The 19,227-nt window shown below is 36.2% G+C and overlaps 1 protein-coding gene across 4 annotated transcripts in view; it reads left to right on the forward strand.

The window, feature by feature from the left end:
• Positions 1–19,227, forward strand: part of LOC108425553 (ankyrin repeat domain-containing protein SOWAHC) — a 39,929-nt gene that overhangs the window by 7,074 nt on the left and 13,628 nt on the right. For 3 of the 4 annotated variants that reach the window (XM_017694262.2, XM_037541547.1, XM_017694265.2), the window contains 5 exons: positions 1,121–1,375; positions 7,915–8,034; positions 14,841–14,897; positions 16,563–16,664; positions 16,813–16,824. In XM_017694262.2, the coding sequence (XP_017549751.1) occupies positions 1,121–1,375; positions 7,915–8,034; positions 14,841–14,897; positions 16,563–16,664; positions 16,813–16,824 (546 nt within the window). The remainder of the gene's footprint in view (positions 1–1,120; positions 1,376–7,914; positions 8,035–14,840; positions 14,898–16,562; positions 16,665–16,812; positions 16,825–19,227) is intronic. The other variant, XM_017694263.2, reaches the window with a different exon arrangement.

Consider the following 19,227-nt stretch of genomic DNA (forward strand, 5'->3'; position numbering starts at 1 on the left):
TTTCTGTCCATCCTCTCATTATCTGAAGAATGACTCAAAACTATGGGTCTGAAAGGATGTAATGCAATTTTCTCTTAAATATATTTTCTACTTTATTACTTGATTTTATTACTTAAAAAATGAGTAATCTGTGCTTGATACTTGATGGCTGTTTTCGAAAGGAAATTAAATAAATGATGGGTGATCTCTGACTTTTGCACACTATTGTAGCTGATTGAACATCAGCCCATTATGCCATCATCCTTTTCAGTTAATTTGCTTTTATCAATTGTTGTATTTTTCCTTCTATTCATTCTTAAGGAGTGTATTTTGCTAATGTACTTCACTTTTGTCAAAAGTACCTTACTTTTGGATGCTCTAAATTTGATCAGTTGTAAGCCATTTCATTTCAAAACCAGAAGGCTGTATTGTCTGTAAACTGGTTTGACTGTATCGATGAACCACATTTAAATAAAAACCCAGTTCCAAAAAAGTTGGGACAGTTTATGAAATGCATTTAAAAATAGAACAGTTTTATTTTATTCTTGTTTTTGTAAATATAAGCTGCAACCGTTGGCAGTAGAAACTGTCTTTGCACAGTGAAAATCATGTCAACAACATCCAGAAATGTTTGAGCACATCTGATATGGACTGATACACAGTAGAAAAGTGTGTTGTGGTCTGATGAGTGAACCTTTCAGATTGTTTATGGAAATAATGGATGTAGTGTTCTCTGGGCCAAAGAGTTAAAGAACCATCCAGGTTGTTACCAGCATAAAGTTCAAAAGCCAGGGTCTGACATGATACAGGGCTGTATTACTGGTAAATTGCACATCTGTAGAGACACCATTAACACTGAAATCTGTCTACATATTATGAAACAACAAACGCTGCCTTTTAGACAGCATCTTTTTCAGGGACGTCCATGCTTATTTCAAAAATAGTTTCTAAGTCAAAACATTTGTGTTTTCACGCTGCTTTCCTAATGGATCAAAAATAATATATTAATCACTGTCTCCTGTTTTTATTCGCGTTTTATATACTGTCTCAACATTTTGGGAATTGCGTTTGTAAAATGTGACTGTATTTAGTCCCAGTTTATATATTTTTACTGACTTTTTCTCCTGTGTTTACCTTGCAGGGGGAGAAGTATCTTACTCTGAAGAGGAAGTACAAGCATTTGATGCAGGAGCGTGAATGCGAAGCTGGAGCTCAAGTAAACACAGGAGGGAAGTCTAACAGCAACTCACACTCAGAGCACCAGAGCTCTGCTTTAGCGCGGCAGCCGAGTCCAAGTCTGATAGAGATGGGGGAGAGGAGGAAGCCAGCACAGATCTCATGGTGTGGGCCCACCATTACAGTCACTGAAGCCCAAGAACAAGAGCATATAGAAGATGTAAGTACTCCGTATGTTGAGTGACGATTAGTTGAGTAACATTTCAACAAATAAAATGTAAGACAGAAGAATGTAGCATCCATTTCCACCTTTACAGTCTTATGAGCCTAACCCTAAATATATAAAAAGTATAATGTGGCACAAATATAAAGAATATTTTTCCGCAGAACAAGACTGTTCACACAAAAATAAAATTTCATATTAGAAATTTCATAATTCAAATTAGAAATCAAGTCTTTCAACTTTCAACAAATCCTCCTCTTGTTACAATAATCTACAAGTGAAAAGTAATACATACAAACCTTTCTCCTGTTTTTGTTGTTGACAGCAATAGCTGCCACTTTTAAGGGTCAGACAGTTAAATGACCTCTCCTTTAAGCCACCCCCTGCTGACCCTAACCATATAGCTTTGTAGCATGGCTTAACGTTTCTATCTATGTCTGCAAAAAAAGATCTGCATTAATAGTATAAGAAACTGTAAGACTTTTTTAGTGCTGTATAATTCTTCTATAACGAAGCACATTTCCACCTCGGCTAGTATTCCTGTAGTCCTATCTTAATGTGATTACAACACGTATGGATATATATATCCTGTAGAAAACTGTAGAATATTAATATTAATTGTATAAATGTATTACCAGATTTACTGTTTAACCTTTTTGGAACAAGCATCTCTCCAGTGATCAGTCCTGATGATATGGTGAAGGCCCCTTTACTCATTTAAATCTGCTGTTAGAAGAGTTACCACAAATTGTTGGTTTTTAAGTGATAAATGATAAGTCATGCTTAATATAATGTGAACGAACAAGGAAAAAAGACATTTTTGATTTCAGGTTGGCTTTAAGATTCTTGTTCATTGGCAACAATATTCTATATAACTGTTTTTGAAAAGAATAACACCTGATATGTAATGGAAATCACGTGTATTTCTCTGATTGAGGTAATGTTAATCATAATGTTGCATCAGAAATTCTGAAAAGTGGTCTATAATGCGTTTCAGAACAAAATCCTACAAATGTAAATGTGTAAATGTGCTGGAGACAAATGAATTCAAAAAAGGCTCTTTTGCTGTTTAGTTTCCATGTGTGGACTGTAAATTTTAACGATGTTTGTATAGTACGTTGATCTCCTTTACTTTAAAAAGATGAGGTAAATTAGTTTTTGCATGACATGGCATGAGATGACTTGTGATTACATTCCCATGTGACTTCACAAAAGCTCAGAGCACATTGATATGTTCCTCTCACTGTATGACTATTTTTCATTCTCTCGTTGCTCATATTCCTTTTCTGGAGTATGTTCTCAAGTATATTCATGAGCAATTGACTGTATTGCCTCACATCTATGCGGTTGTAACCAGTAACCAAAGTGGAACGACTCCTATGACTCTTGCAGCAGTGTACGCTCTTGTAAAGTTCCAGAAGCTGAGCGTATCCTGTTTGGTCTGAGTGACGTCAGCTGGAGTGGAGGAGTAGCCAGTGATAAGAGAGCCTCTGTCTCCCAGATATGCCTTTTGCAGTTAATCTTTTTTTTTTGGTGGAGTGGAAAAAATGTAACAGTGGTTATTTATCTTCATAAATAACCCAATCCAGTGTTGTTTGCCACCAGTCCTGGAGGGCACAATTTAGTGCTGTTCCTCTTCTCCAACACATCTGATTCAACTCCACAGCTAATTTTTAATGCTGGAGTAGAGAGCAGCACTAAACTATGCAGCGCCGTCTAGAAGAAAAGAACACTAACCAAGTGTTAACTCTCCTAGTACTCAGAGACCATAAAAGCCTTTAAAGGGGAATTCTACAGATTTTTCTAAATTTCTGGATAATTAGCTGGTTAAAATGCATCGTTCAGAGAGGTTTGATCTTAAATGCTCTGTTCTAGAGTAAATGAGTCAGAATTGTTGATAGTGGTGGAGGCACAGACGTCTGAAGAGATGAATTCCCCTAAAAGCTCCCTCACAGACAGTTATTACACAGAATGGTTATGGATACACTGCCTTGAGAAAATTTACCATTACAAAGAAATCTGAGTCAGTACGTTTCTCTACAATGAGAAACCATTCTGAATAACTTTATATCTCAATAACTGAAATATACATAAAGTTTGAAAAATTGCTGAAAGAACAAAGTTTCATTAGAAAATGTTGATACTAGAAAAAATGTTTAAAGTAAAATTCATTGTAAATAAGTAAAAACAGGATTAAATGCTGAAACAAATAAAATCAATTTGAACATATAATTATAATTTAGCATTATTTACATTATAAACTAAACCTACTCTCGCACACAGGAGGGGGATTCGCCATTCACATTGACCTTGCCGCTGGAGGAAGAGGCTGTTTTAATTACAGTGCCAGCTGAATGTTAATAGTGTTAATAGTGCTGAATTTGTTAATAGTGTCCTTCTTTGGAAACATTATGTAAAGTATAATTTAATCCACATTTGCTTCTTAACAGGGAAAACTATCACCAAAATGGTTCAGAAATTATTTTTTGCATGACTCAGTCATGTTATGAATGTTATGAATCGGACCAGGTAAATGAAGGAAAAGCATTCAAATATGCTGATTATCCTTGTTTATGGATGAGCAAACGTGTTATCACCATGCTATTTTCTCTTAACATCACAGTAAATCTGCTAGTGAGTTAAATTAATCTGGCCCCATATTTTTTTACTTTGCACCTATAAATATAGAAAGTATGTAAAAAGTATGTATTCAAGGATCGTTCTCAAAAATGAACAACATTTATAGGGAGAAAAGTACCTAAAACTACCAAAAAGCTTCTCAGTATCTGTTTCTTATCACTGTAAATGCCACAAACTGGTTTGCTTACTGATCACATCATTACATTGTGGTCACTTGGAGAAAATATAGAAGTTATTGAACTGTCCAAAAAGTCACAGTTATCAGCAGTAGTCTGATATCAATTATTTCTCCTTCATAGTTCATTAAAACCACAAATTCTGTTGAAAGTGAGGGTTCAACACTTTTAAATGATGCCAGATTTGTCATTCCTGTAAGTAACAGAAGAGATATATTATTAAGATTTCAGCAGTTACTATTGTGTGTACAATCCTACTTTACAGAAACAAAAAGCATCTTTTACATGTTTGCCATGTTTTTGTAATTTCTTAACATCAGCACAAACAAAAAAAAGTCTGAAGTGCAGACTCTGATCTGTATATACAGAATGTAAGTAGAACGTCAATGTAATCAATTATTTAAATAAATTTTAGCTGCATGCTAAAGTTTGAGCTCCTCTGGTGAAATTTTGTTTTTTTTGTTTATCTATGTAACTTAAATATGTTTTTCCCAGGGAAAATTTGTACCTTTTCATAACTTGCTGTTTTGAAACGGAACAATAAAATAAAAGGCCTGGAGGTAAAGCTGGGGCATGTGGAGTCAGTACAACTTATCAAAATATAATTTCGGTGGAATGTGGTACAATTATGTTCCTTGACTAAAGGCAATGAATACATATCCTTGAACAATTTAAGAGTGCCTAGAATAAACGTCTGCACATTTTAATACGCAATTATGGTTTATTTGCAGAATTTAACATATTGGAGTAAATACAACATGTGACCTTTGTTAGAGTTTCACAGTTACACATAAAGTTACACATACATTTTATATTTTATATTGGAATGCCCAATATGTTCAGTATGTTAAATTTTGCCGTAAAATGTAAAGTTTGCTCCCTGTAGAGAATTTTCATTTGGAAACTTGTATATTATTGTCTAAATAGTATCTCTAGAGTTCTAAGACTTATTGTACTGAATACATGCTTGCTTTTTATTTGGCAGCACAGATTAATGCTTAAGGTTTAAAGCAAACTTGGGCTACTTCACAGTTTTTGAATAATTAGTAGATAAATGTGTCCATAATGATGAATGGAGCTGTGGAAGATTCTAAAATTACTGAGAAAGCTATATAACATTGAAAATTGCATTATAAGAAATTTTCTTGTTATTCTTGAAATACTGAATTAGACCTCTGGCAAATACTAATACTTAAACACACCCTATTTAAGTTGATATATAAAATAAAACAAATATTGCAAGTGATTCCAAACTTTTGAATATCAGTATATATTTGAATTTTAGAGATAGATGGCTTTGAAAGCTCTTTTAAATTTTTTATCTTAGCAAAAACAGTGACCATCTTTAACCACAGAGTAGACAGTTATGCCGCATGCTTTAGTGTCAGTTTCCTTTCGCAACACGTGCTATTCTTACAGCCTGGGTGTGAGTGTGAGTTGCTGAGCATGATCTGATCTGTAAGTTCAGCGAAAAGGATCACAGAGACAAAGTTTGTCACTTTGAGCTCCGACCTGGTGTTGCTTGATTCAATTAAGTGAGAGAGAGGTTTGCAACACCTATAAATGAGAAAATATGCTATATAAATAGTGATTGTTCTAGAACATTAGAGAATATTAAAGAACAAGCTACAGACACAAAGTGGATGAAGCACCTCTCCAGCTGTTTTGAGCAAAGTGAGTTTGACTTGAAGTGAGTTTGGTGAAAAATCGAATTCACACAGTTACCCAATTACTCCAAAAGTAGTTGATCAGTAAAGATATGAAAATGATTAAAAATGATATGAAATTTTGCTTCTTTAGTTTTGCAGTGGAGCTCGAAAGCTAATGGAGCTAAGAGGTAGTGCAAGCTCATACGCTGCTAAGCTTGAATGAAGTCTTAATTGCAGTCTTTTTTATTATTTACATTTTTGAATTAACCATAGTTTAGAATATACAAAGAGAATGGCTTAATGCAGGCATAATAATCAAGTGGTAGTGGCACATGAAAGACAACAAAAGAATGATAATTTGTACGAAATCAGGCCTTTAAATAAATTATAGCAATTTTGTTTATATTTTTGTCCAAACCGCAGGTCTAAATCATCACATCTTTTGCCCCAAACCATATAGAGTTATGAAGTAATCTCATACAGACTTGCTTATGTGGTTTCTGATAGGACGGGGAGATAGGGTGATTCAGTTGACTATTGCAGATGATTGACAAGTAACCTGATTATGATCCTTACAAAGCAATAATTGCAGTGTTGGGAAACTGACAGAGAATTAGAGAAGACTAATTTTCCATTAACAGCTTGGTAAATATGTTGGGAAATTCAGGTTCACAATGATTTAAGAAGGGTGCAGGCGTGTGGACAAAGAGTGAAGAGACAGAGAGAAGTTTATATCCAGTTTTATTACACACTTGCACTGAATAATAAGCCTTAGTAGGTAATAAGCCTGGAATTTGAAGTGGTAAGAAGCTGCCTGTTTGTTTTCTCTGCTATGCTCTGTAATGATAGCTTTACCTACCCCACAGCTCTTAATTATTTTACTTGACTTTTAGTTTAGCTTGAGTGCATTGAGATATGAACAACTTCCATCATGCTTTAGAACTTCACTTTGCTTCAGTGTGACTTGCTGCAGTAAAATAACAATGCTGGATGTTACCATAGAGCAGCTAAGTTAGCTTTAGCCCTGCAAGTTTTAGAAGCAGAGAAAGTTCACTTTTTTTTTTCTACTGTAAGTTGACCCATTTTTCCACAAGTTAGCTATAAACCCACTGAGCTATATACTGGATCTCAGCTGGTGTCTCTTCAGTGATATGCACTGTAAAAATTATTTTTGTAAAAAAAAAAAAGCATCTAAGAGCATCCTTGTAAGCATATAGCATTGTTTTTATGATCATAAAACACATTTTCTGTTAATTTGAGGTGAACCTTTACCAAAAAAATGTACATTTATTTCATGCAGTTACTGAATAATTTTCCTTAGAATTTGGGCGTGTAAATTCAGATGGAAAAACCAAAATATAACCACGAGCATAGGAGTTAAGTGTCCCTCTGGTTAAGATGAGTTGATTATTAAAATAGTTTTTTCAAAGGCATTTAAAACTGACTTTCAGAGTGATTCAGCTATAACATAAGAAACATAACTAAAAACAATAGTACTGGTCACCTTGTAGCTTTGTCCATAACATTGTTCGTTTTTAGAAAGCCGTTAGTGTCATGTCCTTAGAAACTCTGGGTTTAAGCTGATTTCATTATGGGGAAAATTAATAAGGTTTTTGAAAATCTGCCAACATGTTGTGTGTTAAGCCTAAATGTTTCAAACATGTATGTACATTGGATGTTGCTGGGGCCCCTGAGTAAGGACACCATTAGGGAGTCGAAATACAGCTACATCTACCCACAAGCTGATGCTGATGTGTACTGAACTGACATCAGAAGACTGGCAACCTTTACCAAAATACCGCACACAAATCAGTAAGGTTTGTCAGTCAGATGGTAGTTAAGTTGCCTGAATGGCAGTGACCTACTGTTTGAGGAACTGATGTTATTGTATAAAAGTGTTTAGTATGAGACTTATACATAAGATACTTAAGTAACGTCATTTCGTTGGATGTAGCGTGTAAGTGTTATTTCTCTGGTCATGACGCTGAGTATAGAATGACCATGCAGCTTCAGAGATCTATAGTTCATTAGGTTATGTTTTGCTGATGGATCCTCTCTGCCTTCTTATTAGCAGGTGACAGACAGCTGCCCCTCACTTACGGCCCCTGTAGAGAACCCTGAGTCCCCAACAGAGGAGCCTCCTGAGCCTGCAGATGGAGAAGATGAGCTGGACAAGGATTCAGGTTCAAAGGTTGGATAAGCAGAATTCCTCTTCTGTTTTTTTTACAGAGCTTTGGTGAAGTAGTGTTTCCTGCTCTGCTCTAAACAGATGCATTCTGTCATCATCCCTGGAATAACCTGGTTGAATTCATCAATAATACCAGCTGTTTTACTGTTTATAACCACAAGATGGCGACACTTTAATTAGATGGATTTGAGGCAGAAAGGTTTGAGGCAGAGTGCTAGCAAGAGAAGAGCTTTTATTTCCATGTGAAAGGATCTTTCTATTCTTGTGTAAAACAGCAACATGCTCCATCTCATTAGAGAGAAAATAATCACCTGTGTCCTCAGACCATTTGAATGCTTATCAGTTTTGATGTAGATAGCCTGGCTTAAAATGCTTTGTTTTGGGAAAAATATGCAGAGGAAAGCCCATTAGGCTTTAGTCTTACATTGTCTATTGTAGTGTATTTCAGTAGAATGTAGAGGCTGGGTGACATCACGGTAATGAAGTAATTCTATTTTTATTTCTGTTAGAAAAAATGAAAATAAAGAAAAAAAATCATTAAATTAAACAAATGTATAGCATCACCAGTCAAAACTCTGGACACAACAAAATGCATGTTTCAAAACATGAACACAAATTTATGTTTAAACGCTCGAAATCTCTCTTTAAGATATAATTATCTTGTAAAGTTGAGCCCTCCAGATTTATTTATTTCCAAAAACAAAAACACAAATTTAAAACTGTATCATTTCTAAATGCCCCTCAGACGTAGTTCACATTTATTACATTAGTGAAAAGTGAAATAATGACCCAGAATCTTTATATCATACTGGTTACTGAGTATGTCTCAGTAAAAGTTAATTAGTTAATTAATCAGTTGTCTTGCAAGGAAGAGGGGGGGGGGGGGGGTGCAAATAGCTCCATTTGGTGGAAGGCAAATATTTTTGACTGTAGTGACGTGTGATGGGTGTGAATGGGTGTGTGCAATTTTATATGTACAGTGCTGTGCAAAAGTCAGAGACCATCCCTTCGTTTACTCAATTTCTAGGGAAAATAGCCTTTTAGTACAAGTTATTAATTTTTCAAGGACAGGAAAATAAGGAAGCATATATTTAACATAAGATTACTCCAACATTAAGTGCAATATCAACTCTACTTTTGTGCTCCGTACTGCAACTTCCAATCCAATAACTCTTCCAATCTTAAAACCCCAGCCTCTGAAATGGCAAAAAATATATTAATGAGTAAATTTTATATAATCAAATCCAGCTTCTGAGACTGACCTTTTGAGGTGTATACAAGAAGCATGGAAAAATATCCTTGCAGATTACTTTGAAAAACTAAAAAGACTGGAGGCTGTAATAAAGGCAAAGACTGGACAGACTAACGACTGAAAAACATGTTTAGTTATTGAAGATTCTGTGTAATTTTCTGTTAAATATTGTTCATGCTTTTCTAAGGCTGGCACTTATTATTCCACCCTTTGCCTTCAGAACTGCCTTAATTCTTCATGGCATACTTTCAACAAGGTGTTGGAAACATTCCTCAGAGATTTTGGTCCATATTGACATGATAGCATCACGCAGTTGCTGCAGATTTGTCGGCTGCACATCTATAATGCGAATCTCCCGTTCCACCACATCCCAAATTTGCTCTACTGGATTGAGATCTGGTGACTGTGGAGGCCACTGGAGTACAGTGAACTCATTGTCATGTTCGAGAAAACAGTTTGAGATGATATGAGCTTTGTGACATGGTGCATTATCCTGCTGGAAGTAGCCATCAGAAGATGGGTACACTGTGGTCATAAAGGGATGGACATGGTCAGCAACAAAACTCAGGTAGGCTGCGGCATTTAAACGATGCTCAGTTGGTTGCAAGAGTTCAGTAGAAAAGTTTGATTACTTAAAAAATATGAGGACACAAAATGTAAAAGTAAAAATTTAGTTTATTAGTAATAATCAGCAAATATTGGAGTGAAAATATTAGCAAAAGCCAAGAATGTGTAATATTCCAAAATAAAAAAATCATGCCAGTATCTTGGGGGTATTTGGGTGGTCAGTTTGTTCTGAGCATGATTAATCAGAAATTAAACCTTACACTTGTTCCTACTAAATAATACTGAAACGATTGCTTAGTTTCGAAATGATTCTGAACAAGAGTACCTTTTGAAGGAGCATCTTCACTTGAAGGACACGTGCACTATTACAGTCATTAAATTTCCTTCTTTTTACACTTGAGTGCCCTTTTCTAGAACCAAAATGAACGGACTAATTACTCATCAGTATACTTCACATGGAGCACAGAGCACAATTTTAAAGCCTTCACTTTAATTGTAAAGCGTTCTCCTTGAGAATGATGATGTTGTACTGGGTTTCCAGGGCAGCATTTGTGTTGTTTTTTGAGTACAAAAATACGGAATCAGCATATTGCTGGAAGTGATCAAACCTTGACAGTTATAATTGATGCATTTACCGTCCATATTTTTTTCCATTTTCTTTCTGATTCTCATTTCCAGTGAAAAAGGTGCGTGGCCCTGTGCCTATTTAAGAATGGTTAAATGCAGCGCCGCTCACAATGTGAAGTGGGCCGTTTTGGACAGTTAGCACAGCCTACATGAAAGCGAGCATATGTTTGCCCACTGTCTGTCTGGCCGCTCACCCTGCCCTGAGAACAATTAGCAATCAAGTGCTTGGCTAAAATCAGCAAACCGCTCCATTTTCTTCTCTCGCTTATCCCACTGATTGACACTTTGGTGGGCCTACATACAGCAAAATTGCCTCTCATAGTGTTGGCTTCTTGTAAAACTGAGTTTGAGAAAACAACAGAACATACAACTGGAGCAATTTGGCTTTCAGTAGAGCAAATTGTTCATTGCTGATGGGGTTCTGACTGCATGGCTGGACTTTTCTCCTGTGAGGGCAGAAAGAGCACTCGCCTTTCCTCTGTATATTCCCTCTCCTGGCTGAAAGCAGCTCCCAGGTGTAATTTGCTGTGTATTAAAGGAATAGTTTGGTGAATGTACACAATTTTCAACTTAACCCAGCTGTAGTTGGGGAGGGAGCACATGTGTGCTTCTTTAGTTTGGCACTGAAGGCTAATGTAGCTCAAAAGTAATGGAGGTTTATTTATTTACAGTCAACTCCAGAATTATTAGCACCACCTAAGAATCTGGACAAAACCATATAAAATAAACAATGCATATTCAGTTAGTGGTGGACCTTCAATTTGGGCCATAAATTTCATTTTCATATTAAATGGTTCCCACCCATTAGGAATCAAAACTAATTAGTTGGTTCCTGTGTTACTTACTAATTACGCTGGTGGTTAATCAAAGTTGGCCTTCTTTTCAGCTCATGAAATCATTACCCATTGGAGAGCTCGCCTTGCTATGTCGTCCTAGATACCACAAAGAAAAACAATTCCTGACTGGATTAAATTTTCCACTGGACCTCACAGTTTCAGAACTGCACACTTACGTTGAATTTTGGGGTTTTCAAACTTCAAAATCCACTGTCAGACACCACCTCCATGACCAGAAGCTTAGTTACAAAATTCAGCATGTGAACTCTGCAAAATGTAATCGAAACTGTAGATGGAATCATGTGATGTTGTCAGTTGAGACAAAAATATAACTTTTTGGTAATGCACACCATTGCAATGCCTACCGGCAGAGGCAGACAGATTTTGGGCTAAAATCCACGGTTATTGAATGGAATTCTTTATGCCATTGATTTTCACAAGTGTCTAGACTGGTAGCAGCAAAATAGACACAATAATATGATCCACCGTCACATTTGAAACAGGGTATCAGATGCTTTTCATAGATACAGTTCTATTTTTGCCAAGCAAGTTCTGCAATTCCCCTTTCAGTCTCTGGATTTGAACCCAATTGAAAAGCGTGTGTGTATGTGGGCAGTGCACAAGCGAATCACCAAGAATATTCTCCATACTTGGAGGATTTACCAAATACTTTTCAAACATATAAAATAAAAATATACAGCTTACTCATTCATTTAATGCCTTAAATGGCCAGGGCCCACGTGTAGGCACAAAAGTTTATTATACACTCCTATAACCTAAGAACAGCTCAACCAGTTTACAGCAAAGTCCTTGTAGTTACTGAATAATAAGACTTAGTATGTAATAAGATATTAAGGGGTTAAGTCCAACTGTTATTCATTGCATGTGTGGTTTATTTAATAATAATAATAATAATAATAATAATACTAACAATATTTAATTGACTTTATGTGTTTTTTTGATACTGTATGACTAGTAGGAGGGGTGCACAGGGCACAGAATTAACAGTGACATGGATTTTTCTGTAGTTAAACAGATTAAACTGGTTAAATTAGTAGATCCACCCCTGAAATGACTTTTGTCCTCATCACAGACTGTAGATATAATGTAAATAAAATGTATTCCAATTTTATTGGGCTGATATTTACTGTTCTAATTTTCCAAAAAAAAGCAGCGTTTTTTTTTACTACAACCCCAATTCCAATGAACTTGTAATGTTGTGTAAAACATAAATAAAAACAGAACACAATGATTTGCACATCCTTTTCAACTTATTTTCATTTGAATACATTTACTAGACAAGACTTTATTGTTTTTTTGCAAATATTCACTCATTTTGAATTTGATACTTGTAACACGTTCCAAAGAAGTTGGGACAGGGGCAACAAAAGACTGGGAAAGTTGAGGAATGCTCAAAAAACACCTGTTTGGAACATTCCACAGGTGAACAGGTGAGTGTCATGATTGGGTATAAAGGGAGCATCCCTGAAAGGCTCAGTCGTTCACAAGCAAGGACGGGGCGAGGTTCACCACTTTGTGAACAACTGCGTGAGTAAATAGTCTCAAGTGCAATTGCAAGGAATTTAGGGATTTCATCATCTACAGTCCATAATATCATCAAAAGCTTCAGAGAATCTGGAGAAATGTCTGCAAGTAAGCGGCAAGGCAGAAAACCAACATTGAATGCCCGTGACCTTCGATCCCTCAGGCGGCACTGCATTAAAAACTGACATCAACTGAAGTTGTACATCAAGCAAGAATGGGAAAGAATTCCACCTACAAAGCTTCAACAATTAGTGTCCTCAGTTCCCAAACGCTTATTGAGTGTTGTTAAAAGGAAAGGTGATGTAACACAGTGGTAAACATGCCCCTGTCCAAACTTCTTTGGAACATGTTGCAGGCATCAAATTCAAAATGAGTGAATATTTGCAAAAAACAATAAAGTTTATCCATTTGAACATTAAATATCTTGTCTTTGTAGTGTGTTCAATTGAAAATAGGTTGAAAAGGATTTGCAAATCATCGTATTCTGTTTTTATTTATGTTTTACACAACGTCCCAACTTCATTAGAATTGGGGTTGTAGTTATGTAGTTTCATTCTCTGTTTTCACCCGTAGCAGAGATTTGAGTTTGCTTGCATAAAAATTTATTAAACTTGCTCATATATTTTTATATTATATATATGATTGGACAAAAGTACAGATAAAGGCTGGTACTGCTGATTTTAACTATGCGTTGTGATATCATTCAAACAACTACTGCTATTTGATAATAATTAGATAATCTATGAATTACTTGAGTCAACACAGGTTGAGAGAAATATGTGATGAGTTAGGCATGCAGTTTCCATGATCTTAAACTGGTGGGTATTAGCTTCTGTTACTTGTGTTTCTGTTGTTTTAAATGACTTTGCCTGTATTTAACCATTCCCTCTGTACAGTCAGTTTAACTTAATTTAACTTTATTATAGACTATACAAACAAGACATCAGCGCGTTAACCACTTACATACTATGAACACCACTTAAAAGATAGCATAGTTTTTATGTCTGGATAAAGAATGCTGAGAACATGCAAATGAAACAAAGAAACTCTGGTTGTCTAGTAGAGAGTAAAATAGGCGAATTATTACTAACACAACAGGGAACACACTTCTACATGCTTCAGCACACGATTACTGTTTACTTGCTGAATTTAACATATACATTTATTAAAAAGTAAATATGAAATGTGCCCTGCAAAGAGGTTATGGCACATTTGACATTGTATCCTGTATTGTTTTCCAATATGTTAGACTCAGCCAATGAACAGAAACTGTAGAAGTTGTGTTCATTTATTTTTTAATAGAAAACCAATAAATCTTGCCTTTGACTGGGGGTGTTTAAACTTTTGCATATGACTGTGTGTTCTTTATTTGTATCTTAGTTTTCATTTTGACCCTTGGATGTCAATAAACACTGCACTTTAGCCTCCAGGACATCAAGGGTGGGTGCCCCTGACTTTAACTGTACTATTAATTTGAAAAAGTAAGTTAATGACATCACACCACAGTGCAACAATGGGAGAATGTCAAGCAAAATTCAAACGAACATAAAGAGGAAGAATGTTTTTTGTCTGTTTACTGTAATAGTTGTTCTTGTTTTGTTTCCTGTTTCTTGTCTGTGTATTGATGTCTGTGGTCTGTTTGCTTTGCTTACAACAAAGATGCCTCTCATTTGGTCTGCTTGATTAAACACTGTGACAATGGTGGAATTTCCTCCCGTCAAACAGCTACTACAGAGAAGGAGGAGGCGGGCACATGGGAATTTGTATATTAGAGAGGTTTCAGTTTCACATTCAGACTTAATCAAAGTTCCAGTAGATAATCACAGCTGTTACTGTGTGATGTTAATAGGAACTTACCCTCTCCCTCTCTCTCTCTCTCTCTCTCTCTCTCTCTCTCTCCCTCTCTCTCTCTCTCTCTCTCTCTCTCTCTCTCTCCCTCTCTCTCTCTCTCTCTCTCTCTCTCTCTGTGCTCATTTTTCCAGTCAGAATCGGAGCAGGAAGAAGAGTGTACCGGTAGTGTAGGCTCTACTCCTGTGGCTGTAAGTGGTTCTCATCTTAAAGAAAAATATAAATAATTTTCCTTGCCATTATCACTTCTTTGAGCCTGTAATACTGTGATTATATTGCTATATATTGCAATTTGCCTTGCAAAATATTAAAAACACACTGATGAAGGGTTAAAGAGATGCACTATGTTATTTTGACCATTAATAATTTATGCTTAGTGGATCATATGAATGTCTTGATGCACCCAAATACCTGGAACATCTGGACCGTCTGTGATTTGTTAGAATACTCACAGCACATAATAACAAATAGTGATTTTTAGAGGCTCATTTTAATATTGCAACATCCTGCAATGTCAGTATTGCAAAGTCCATTATTGCTTATAGCGATTATAGTATAGTACAGTATAGTAGGGAGATTCGCTCGAAAGAGGCCTGGAATATTCTGTTGTAAATCCCATTAGGATGAAGCAATCTGAACCAAATATACGCTACATACCTTGAAGTATGTGTAGTTGATTGCATTACATGCAGTGCTGGAGCTGACGTATCGAGCATAGGCAAGTATATCGGGGGGAGCAGCAATTTCATATTGGATATTTTCCTTCAAATCTTCAGTGTGAGGCTTGTTCCGATAGATTTTTCCTTTGAGCATACATAAGGAAGAAGTCTGGTGGTGTCAGATCCGGTGGCCAAAGCCCATTTGAATTGACCCTTTTACCAAAGAGGGATTCAATTTCTGCCATGCTCCTTGCATAATGTATGCTGTACACCCCAATTCTGATGAGAAGTCGAGTGCCTGAGTGAAGGGGTATGCATCCGGAAGTTGCAAATGGAGGTTAAACGTCGCAACGGCTGTCCAGCGCCTACCTCATCGCTCCAATGCAGGGGCATCCTCGCAGGTTTTGTTCAGATTGCTTCATCCTAGCCAGAGTTATTACAGAATATTCAGGGCCTCTTTTGAGTGAATCTAACTGTTGTAATAGTGGACATATAGTTGTGTGCACAGGTTTGAACACTCCTTGTCAAATAACATGTTTTGTTGATTTTCTGGGTGAAAGTAAGTAACACATCATCTACAGGGAAAAAACAAATATGTTATTTTAGTGCAGAATGTCTACTTATTTGCTTTTAACATTGGAAATCTGTTTTTTAACATTGGAAATCAGTTGTTGATTACTATATGCAGAAATATGGGAAGTTTAGAAATTCCAACAGCACAGCCGTGTGAAATTATGGACACAAAGTCATATTAATTGAAGTATCAAGAATAAGGATAGTGTACAAAAGACTGTTAGAGCTACATTTCTGTTCTGATGTGTGTGTGCGTGTGTGTGTGTGTGTGTGTGTGTGTGTGTGTGTGTGTGTGTGTGTGTGTGTATAAACCTATAGTCAAATTACATCTTGAACATCAACAAAACGTAATTTGACCAGGGGTTCAAACCTTTGCTTATTATATATATATATATATATATATATATATATATATATATATATATATATATATATATATAAAATAAGCAAAGGTTTGAACCCCTGGTCAAATTACGTTTTGTTGATGTTCAAGATGTAATTTGACTATAGGTTTATACACACACACACACACATATTCATGACATATATATATATATATATATATATATATAATTTAATACAAATGAATACCTGATTATGCTCTTGTGCTGTTCCCTGCTGTAGCTGGATCCTATAGAGAAGGAATGGATCTATTCTGCAGCATGCGGCAGACTGACCCACCTCACCCAGCTGCTCAAGCAGGACGCCTCACTGGCCAACAAAAAAGTAAGAGTTTTGCACACAGTGGATTAGATCTCAGTATTCAGAGCATATGTGAGAACACGTTTTAACTACTGCAATATTAAATTACACTGTACTGACAGCACAATTAACTTATTTCTTTGAATTTGTTTTCATGTTCACACCAAACTAGGATTTTACCTCAGTGAGTATCAGCACCTCTAATATTGTAATTTAACATTATATCACTGCTGTTGTAACAAAACCTTGTATCTCAGAAATGGTAACTTTATTTATATGAGAGGCAAAAAACATTCTTAACTGTAATGCACATAAATGTAAAGAGATTTTGTAAGTAATTTTAGAAAGTTTATATTCGTCTTAACATGTAATGTAAATTGCAGATGACAAAAAGGACTATAAGGTTTTGATATCACAGCACTGATGAAGGTTTGCAGTTTATTTTGTACAATGCTGTGTGCAAAAGTTTTTGTACCTCAGTCAACTTAAATGTTTTGTTGACTAAGTGAAAATAAGCACACATCCTCTTTAATGTAAAATTTTTATTTATGGGCTGTAAACATCATATTAGAAATTGGAAAACATAAAATGTGGTTGGTGAAAAAGTTAGATCACATTTTACGTTTGATTTTTTTTTCCAATTAATAAAATGAACTGAGTAAATATATAGAACTTGTGACATTAAAAATGCATGAATATGAATGAATGAATGAATGAATGAATGAATGAATATTTAAAGCTACACTATGTAAGTGTTAGACACTTCTCTGGTGTAAATGTGTAATTGTGTGCAAAGCATGGATGAACATTTTTTACTGTCAGTTGTGCTTTGGGCCCCTTCCCCAAGTGGATGAATCTAACGATTGTGAGCGCATTGACAGAATATTTAAAGAGAACTTTAACATGTCTTCCGAGGGCCTGAGTGAATTATTGACTATCACCATCATATCTTCATCAGTGTAATGTTGATTTTGCATTTGAGACTTAAACATCAAGCCAGACCTTCTTTTTGAGCCTGTGTGGGTGATGTTAATACGTAAAGACATATGATGTGGTCCAAACGCTCTGACTTACTGAATTAGTTTTCAGGCTTTATGGCAAGACTCACAGAGACAATATTTTTTTACCTTGTTTTTGTTTTCTCATGTATTCTTCTACTTTCAGTTTTAACAAAAAAGTCTTACATAGTTCAGCTTTAAGTTTCCAGTGGAAGAGGAACTTATTTTCACTTAGAAAATAAAAAAAATGTAATCTGACCAAGGTTATAGAAACTTTTGCATATGACTATACACTTTGTAAACTATGCTTGTGCATATAACTGTACTGGGTAACAATATGTTTTTTCCTTTTACTTGCATTTTGCTCCGGTCTGTGACCATGGCCTTTAACTTGAAGGGGGTGAGTGAGCATATTTTCACTTTTTCTCTTACTTACTGGATGACAGATGAATCGATTCCTAGACCAATGAACTTCTTTGAGCACAGGCTTCCATTACAATCAAAATAATATTGGAATTTAATACAGGGGAATATTTTTATTCTGTCATATGTCGCCTCTTAATAGCAGTATGATTACTCATCCTTGGTGATGTCTTTTCCCATGAAGTTCCTGGTGCTGCGCAGCTCTCTGTCCTTCCCCCAGGTGCGGGGCAAAGGAAAGGAGGAATGATCTGTACTGGGCTTGCATTTCAAAGGCCTACTATCAAAAGGATTATGAAAGATAGCTTTTTAGCTCTTGCACCCCTCAAACAAGCGCAAATCCTTTTATTTGTGCCCCCCACCCCCCCACCCGCTTAAGAGCTTTAGCCTAGTGTTTGTTGTCCCTCCCTGGCCCAGAGAGTTCTCACACCGTTCTTGCTTGGACCACCTTCTAAGAGCCACTAAGCCTCTCTCCCTTCCCCACCCGGACAAGATACAACAGTGACCATTGAAGTACAGGGGAGATTAGGTGTGACCTCAAAGACTTCAACCACTTAAAGATAATCTGAAAGTAATAGAGCAGGCCAGGATTAATTGAGGAACAATTGCGAGCATGTCCCCGGGAAGGTGGTGAGTCTGACCCCGGGTGGCTTTGATGCCCCTCCTTTTCCTTGCATGCCAGGCCGTGGTTGCATGCCAAGCTAGTGAAATCACGCAGGGCGAGCTGACACTTTCCACTATGTTGGCATAGAGCCAGATGATGAGGACAAAACGACTGAGAAATACTTTACCTTGTTAACATGATTTTGATTGTGATGTTTTATGTACCTAAAACAGTCCTAATTCATTTTTAAATGACCATTTCCCATCCTGTCTGTACCCCTTAGACTTACTGTTACTGTGCCTGCAAAACCCATATGTAAATTAGCTGTTTTCTGAAAAGCGGTCCAGGCTGAAACACTCCTTATAACACCAGCTTGAATAGGTGGGGCTGAACTGCTGGAGGCAGAATAAGCAGATATATGTAAATGTGTTTTTTAATTACATCACAAAAATCACTGAATACAAAACAGGCTGCTTTTGCAACTTGGTCTTCAAAAATGTACTGTATGGACTGGGGAATGATTGGCAATTTTACAACTTTATATGTTTACAGACTTTATCCAATT

This window comes from Pygocentrus nattereri, chromosome 9, assembly GCF_015220715.1.
Source record: "Pygocentrus nattereri isolate fPygNat1 chromosome 9, fPygNat1.pri, whole genome shotgun sequence".
In the NCBI taxonomy this organism is placed as follows: Eukaryota; Metazoa; Chordata; class Actinopteri; order Characiformes; family Serrasalmidae; genus Pygocentrus; species Pygocentrus nattereri.